The sequence below is a fragment of the Crinia signifera genome, chromosome 2 (genome assembly GCF_055691185.1).
Source record: "Crinia signifera chromosome 2, ASM5569118v1, whole genome shotgun sequence".
In the NCBI taxonomy this organism is placed as follows: Eukaryota; Metazoa; Chordata; class Amphibia; order Anura; family Myobatrachidae; genus Crinia; species Crinia signifera.
The window spans coordinates 3,518,678-3,525,580 of NC_139218.1; the positions used below are offsets into that span (position 1 = coordinate 3,518,678).

General features: G+C 56.7%; 1 protein-coding gene across 1 annotated transcript in view; it reads left to right on the forward strand.

The window, feature by feature from the left end:
- Window positions 1-213: 213 nt before the first annotated feature.
- The window catches only part of LOC146057564 (immunoglobulin superfamily member 3-like), a 66,984-nt gene continuing 60,294 nt past the window's right edge, over window positions 214-6,903 (forward strand). The window contains exons 1-2 of the mRNA XM_083168941.1: window positions 214-276; window positions 915-1,292. Coding sequence (XP_083025067.1) covers window positions 234-276; window positions 915-1,292 — 421 coding nt within the window. The 5' untranslated portion in view covers window positions 214-233. The remainder of the gene's footprint in view (window positions 277-914; window positions 1,293-6,903) is intronic.

Sequence of the window (6,903 nt, forward strand, 5' to 3'; positions counted from 1 at the left end):
ATAGTGCAGCAGCCCGGACAGTCTAGGGTAAGATCCCCCGGACTGTGATGCTGCAGCAGCCCGGCAGCAGGAAGTAGCTGTGTGCGGTGTGTGACTCTGTGAGGACACTTCTGCTGTGTAACCGTCTGGCTGCCAGTCTGTGGTTTCCTGTATACGAGTGCTAGCTGTAACCCGCTGTCTGACAGTACCTCTTACACACTGCAGAGCTCTGCGCCTCACCTACACTGCACACCATGGCGCCTGTGTATGGGGGGCTTCTGTGGCTGAGCGTCCTGGGTAAGCCCCTCATATCTGTTATATCACTGTAGGGACTGGGAATATATACTGGGGGTTTCTACACCTGTATCTGGGACTTTCTGGGGTGCAGGGCAATAGGCACTTTGTGGTCATTTTACTAAGACAGTCAATCTATTGGTGCGATGTTGTCTATAGCAACTAATCACACAGGCCCTTATTCAGATCTGATGGCAGTCCAAATTTGTTCTCAAAATGGTTAAAACCATGTGCACTGCAGGTGGGGCAGATGTAACAGGTGCAGAGAGAGTTAGATTTGTGTGAGTTATTTTGTTTCTGTGCCATGTAAATACTGGGTGCATTTTTTTTTGCACTGCAATTTAGATTTCAGTTTCAACACACCCCACCCAAATCTAACTCTGCACCCGTTACATCTGCCCCACCTGCAGTGCACATGGTTTTTCCCATTCTGAGAACAAATTTGTACTGCGATTAGATCTGAATAAGGGCCATAATATGTGTATATATATATATATATATATATATATATATATATCTTAAATAAATAAGAAGTATAATTTAATTGGTTGTTATGGCAACATCCCATCAGTAGAACTAACATCTTACTAAATGTACCCCATTGTGTCTGTCAGTCATTGTGTGTGTGTCTCTCCTGACAGGCGTGTCCTGGGCCCAGCGGCAGGTGATCGTCCAGCAGGGGCCCCTGTACCGGACCGTGGGCTCCCACATCACTATCTGGTGCAAGGTGCAGGGCTACCAGGGCCCATCCGAGCAGAACTTCCTGTACTCCATCTACCTGCCGTCCGCCCCGGACAGAGAGGTGCAGGTGGTGGGCACCGGAGACCCCGCCTTCTCCTACGCCATATACAGCCAGCGGGTACAGAGCGGGGACATATCGGTGGAGAGAGTGTCCGGGGACCACACACTGCTGCACATCCACCAGCTGCAGGAGCGGGACGCGGGAGAGTACGAATGTCACACGCCCAACACTGACCCCACCTACCACGGCAGCTACAGCGCCAAGATGAACCTGAGCGGTGAGAGGGGACAATCATTGTAAAGCATTAATTACTTTATGGTGGAAGCAGTTCTTGAAAACACCTATAATATACAATGTAATATTCCATAGCAACTGTGACAGATTCATTGTACTATTATATATGTAGTGTACAGTGGTGTGTGAGAGAGGGGGGTAGTAATAACCCAGGTCAGATGGGGGGCACCTATTACCTGGCAGAATCAGCTCTTCTCACCCAGCACATGCTGCTGTGTGACCAAGGAGGGGCCTAACCTCCCCTCCCTCGATCTAACCTCCCCTCTTGTGATCTAACCTCCCCTCCCGCGATCTAACCCTAACCTCCCCTCCCGCAATCTAACTCTCCCCTCCTGCAACCTAACCCTAACCTCCACTCCCTGCAGCTTCACCCTAAACTCCCCTCCCGCAGCCTAACCCTAACCTCCCCTCCCGCAGCCTAACCCACCCCTCCTGCAGCATAATCCTAACCTCCCCTCCTGCAGCCTCACCCTAACCTCCCCTCCTGCAGCCTAACCCTAACCTCCCCTCCCGCAGCCTAACCCTAACCTCCCCTCCCGCAGCCTGACCCTAACCTCCCCTCCCGCAGCCTGACCCTAACCTCCCCTCCTGCAGCATAATCCTAACCTCCCCTCCCGCAGCCTAACCCTCCCCTCCCGCTGCATAATCCTAACCTCCCCTCCTGCAGCCTCACCCTAACCTCCCCTCCCGCAGCATAATCCTAACCTCCCCTCCCGCAGCCTAACCCTCCCCTCCCGCAGTGTAACCCTAACCTCCCCTCCCGCAGCCTGACCCTAACCTCCCCTCCCGCAGCGTAACCCTAACCTCCCCTCCCGCAGCCTGACCCTAATCTCCCCTCCTGCAGCCTAACCCTAACCTCCCCTCCTGCAGCCTAACCCTTACCTCCCCTCCTGCAGCCTAACCCTAACCTCCCCTCCCGCAGCCTAACCCTAACCTTCCCTCCCACAGCCTAACCCTAACCTCCCCTCCCGCAGCTTCACCCTAACCTCCCCTCCTGCAGCCTAACCCTAACCTCCCCTCCTGCAGCCTAACCCTAACCTCCCCTCCCGCAGCCTCACCCTAACCTCCCCTCCTGCAGCCTAACCCTAACCTCCCCTCCTGCAGCCTAACCTCCCCTCCCGAAGCATAACCTCCCCTCCCGCAGCCTAACCCTAACCTCCCCTCCCGCAGCCTAACCCTAACCTCCCCTCCCGCAGCCTAACCCTAACCTCCCCTTCTGCAGCCTCACCCTAACCTCCCCTCCCGCAGCCTAACCCTCCCCTCCCGCAGTGTAACCCTAACCTCCCCTCCCGCAGCCTGACCCTAACCTCCCCTCCCGCAGCCTGACCCTAACCTCCCCTCCTACACCCTAACCCTAACCTCCCCTCCCGCAGCCTAACCCTAACCTCCCCTCCTGCAGCCTAACCCTAACCTCCCCTCCCGCAGCCTCACCCTAACCTCCCCTCCTGCAGCCTAACCCTAACCTCCCCTCCTGCAGCCTAACCTCCCCTCCCGAAGCATAACCTCCCCTCCCGCAGCCTAACCCTAACCTCCCCTCCCGCAGCCTAACCCTAACCTCCCCTCCCGCAGCCTAACCCTAACCTCCCCTTCTGCAGCCTCACCCTAACCTCCCCTCCCGCAGCCTAACCCTAACCTCCCCTCCCGCAGTGTAACCCTAACCTCCCCTCCCGCAGCCTGTCCCTAACCTCCCCTCCCGCAGCCTGACCCTAACCTCCCCTCCCGCAGCATAATCCTAACCTCCCCTCCTGCAGCCTCACCCTAACCTCCCCTCCCGCAACATAATCCTAACCTCCCCTCCCGCAGCATAATCCTAACCTCCCCTCCCGCAGCATAATCCTAACCTCCCCTCCTGCAGCCTCACCCTAACCTCCCCTCCCGCAGCTTAACCCTAACCTCCCCTCCCGCAGCGTAACCCTAACCTCCCCTCCCGCAGCCTGACCCTAATCTCCCCTCCCGCAGCCTAACCCTAACCTCCCCTCCTGCAGCCTAACCCTAACCTCCCCTCCCACAGCCTAACCCTAACCTCCCCTCCCGCAGCCTAACCCTAACCTCCCCTCCCTGCAGCTTCACCCTAACCTCCCCTCCTGCAGCCTAACCCTAACCTCCCCTCCCGCAGCCTAACCCTAACCTCCCCTCCTGCAGCCTAACCCTAACCTCCCCTCCCGCAGCTTCACCCTAACCTCCCCTCCTGCAGCCTAACCCTAACCTCCCCTCCCGCAGCCTAACCCTAACCTCCCCTCCCGCAGCCTCACCCTAACCTCCCCTCCTGCAGCCTAACCCTAACCTCCCCTCCTGCAGCCTAACCTCCCCTCCCGAAGCATAACCTCCCCTCCCGCAGCCTAACCCTAACCTCCCCTCCCGCAGCCTAACCCTAACCTCCCCTCCCGCAGCCTAACCCTAACCTCCCCTCCCGCAGCCTAACCCTAACCTCCCCTCCCACAGCCTAACCCTAACCTCCCCTTCTGCAGCCTCACCCTAACCTCCCCTCCCGCAGCCTCACCCTAACCTCCCCTCCCGCAGCCTTACCCTAACCTTCCCTCCCGCAGCCTTACCCTAACCTTCCCTCCCGCAGCCTCACCCTAACATCCCCTTCTGCAGCCTAACCCTAACCTCCCCTCCCGCAGCCTCACCCTAACCTTCCCTCCCGCAGCCTCACCCTAACCTTCCCTCCCGCAGCCTCACCCTAACCTTCCCTCCCGCAGCCTAACCCTAACCTCCGCTTCTGCAGCCTCACCCTAACCTCCCCTCCCGCAGCCTCACCCTAACCTTCCCTCCCGCAGCCTTACCCTAACCTTCCCTCCCGCAGCCTTACCCTAACCTTCCCTACCGCAGCCTCACCCTTACCTCCCCTTCTGCAGCCTAACCCTAACCTCCCCTCCCGCAGCCTCACCCTAACCTTCCCTCCCGCAGCCTCACCCTAACCTCCCCTCCCGCAGCCTAACCCTAACCTCCCCTCCCGCAGCCTCACCCTAACCTTCCCTCCCGCAGCCTCACCCTAACCTTCCCTTCCGCAGCCTCACCCTAACCTCCCCTCCCGCAGCCTCACCCTAACCTTCCCTCCCGCAGCCTCACCCTAATCCTCCCTCCCGCAGCCTCACCCTAATCCTCCCCTCCCGCAGCCTCACCCTAACCTCCCCTCCCGCAGCCTCACCGTAACCTTCCCTCCCGCAGCCTAACCCTAACTTCCATTCATACAGTGGCATAACAATAACTGCGCAGACCCCGCGGTGGCTTGGAGGTGCTAGGTAAGTTTGGGTGCTGCGGGGTCTGCGCTATATTGCGCTAATTCTATCTAATGGTGGTCACCCTTAACACTGAGATCTCTACCAGTAAGAACAATAGTGTTAAGGTGCCCACACACTAGAAAGATCTGTGATCTTAAAGGCCCCCATACACTAGCCGATTTTGGTCAGATTTCGGCCAGATCAGTCGGATCTGGCCGAAATCGGACCAAAATCGGCTAGTTTTGATGTCCCCTCAGATCCGATGCGCGGTCCCGTGCGCATCGGATCTGCGTCGAGTGGTCGGACCTGCTGCACGTCCGACCACCCGACTTGGGACCTAGTGGGGCGGCGCGGTGGTGGAGGGAGCAGGGGGGGCTGGGGACGCTGTGGGGGACACAGGCGGCATAGAGCCGGGCAGGGGGAGCCGGGAGCTGTCAGTACTGAATAAAAAAAAAAAGCCCATACAATGAATGGGCAGCCTGTGATTGGCTGAGCGCTCTCTCAGCCAGTCAGCAATTGGCTGAGAGAGTGCTCAGCCAATCACAGGCTGCCCATTCATTGTATAGGCTTTTTTTTCTAGCACTGACAGCTCCCGGCTCCCTCTGCCCGGCTCTATGCCGCCTGTGTCCCCCGCAGCGTCCCCAGCCCCCCTGCTCTGTAGGACAAGTCACCCATGTGTATGGGGGCCTTTAGATTTATCTTAAGATTTCCCTTGAACTCCCCATCTGCCCAACACAAAAGATTTCATTCAAAAGAGTACATTTTGACAAAAGATTTATCTTAAGATTTCAGAAAAATTATAATAATGGGCTGGGCAATGTAGAAGGTAATGGGCGGGGCTATGTAGAAGGTAATGGGCGGGGCTATGTAGAAGGTAATGGGCTGGGCTATGTAGAAGGTAATGGGCTGGGCTATGTAGAAGGTAATGGGCTGGGCTATGTAGAAGGTAATGGGCGGGGCTATGTAGAAGGTAATGGGCCGGGCTATGTAGAAGGTAATGGGCGGGGCTATGTAGAAGGTAATGGGCTGGGCTATGTAGAAGGTAATGGGCTGGGCTATGTAGAAGGTAATGGGCTGGGCTATGTAGAAGGTAATGGGCTGGGCTATGTAGAAGGTAATGGGCGGGGCTATGTAGAAGGTAATGGGCGGGGCTATGTAGAAGGTAATGGGCTCGGCTATGTAGAAGGTAATGGGCGGGGCTATGTAGAAGGTAATGGGCTGGGCTATGTAGAAGGTAATGGGCGGGGCTATGTAGAAGGTAATGGGCGGGGCTATGTAGAAGGTAATGGACTGGGCTATGTAGAAGGTAATGGGCTGGGCTATGTAGAAGGTAATGGGCGGGGCTATGTAGAAGGTAATGGGGCGGGGCTATGTAGAAGGTAATGGGCGGGGCTATGTAGAAGGTAATGGGCTGGGCTATGTAGAAGGTAATGGGCTGGGCTATGTAGAAGGTAATGGGCGGGGCTATGTAGAAGGTAATGGGCTGGGCTATGTAGAAGGTAATGGGCTGGGCTATGTAGAAGGTAATGGGCCGGGCTATGTAGAAGGTAATGGGCCGGGCTATGTAGAAGGTAATGGGCCGGGCTATGTAGAAGGTAATGGGCTGGGCTATGTAGAAGGTAATGGGTGGGGCTATGTAGAAGGTAATGGGCTGGGCTATGTAGAAGGTAATGGGCTGGGCTATGTAGAAGGTAATGGGCTGGGCTATGTAGAAGGTAATGGGCTGGGCTATGTAGAAGGTAATGGGGTGGGCTATGTAGAAGGTAATGGGCGGGGCTATGTAGAAGGTAATGGGCGGGGCTATGTAGAAGGTAATGGGCGGGGCTATGTAGAAGGTAATGGGCGGGGCTATGTAGAAGGTAATGGGCGGGGCTATGTAGAAGGTAATGACAGCTCAGTGCACATTCTGCTCTGTCACAATGAACCTGCTTTGTATGATGTCCAAGAATGTCCATTTCTGGAGCTCTCCACAGTGACACAGATATGCCCCCACAGTGCCACAGATATGCCCCCACAGTGCCACAGATATGCCCCCACAGTGCCAAACATATGCCCCACAGTGCCACAGATATGCCCCCAGTGCCACAGATATGCCCCCACAGTGCCAAACAGATGCCCCCAGTGCCACAGATATGCCCCCACAGTGCCAAACATATGCCCCACAGTGCCACAGATATGCCCCCAGTGCCACAGATATGCCCCCACAGTGCCAAACAGATGCCCCAGGTGCCACACATATGCCCCCACAGAACCACAGATATGCCCCCACAGTGCCAAACATATGCCCCCAGTGCCACAGATTTGCCCCCAGTGCCACATATATGCCCCCAGTGCCAAACATATGCCCCCAGTGCCACACATATGCCCCCA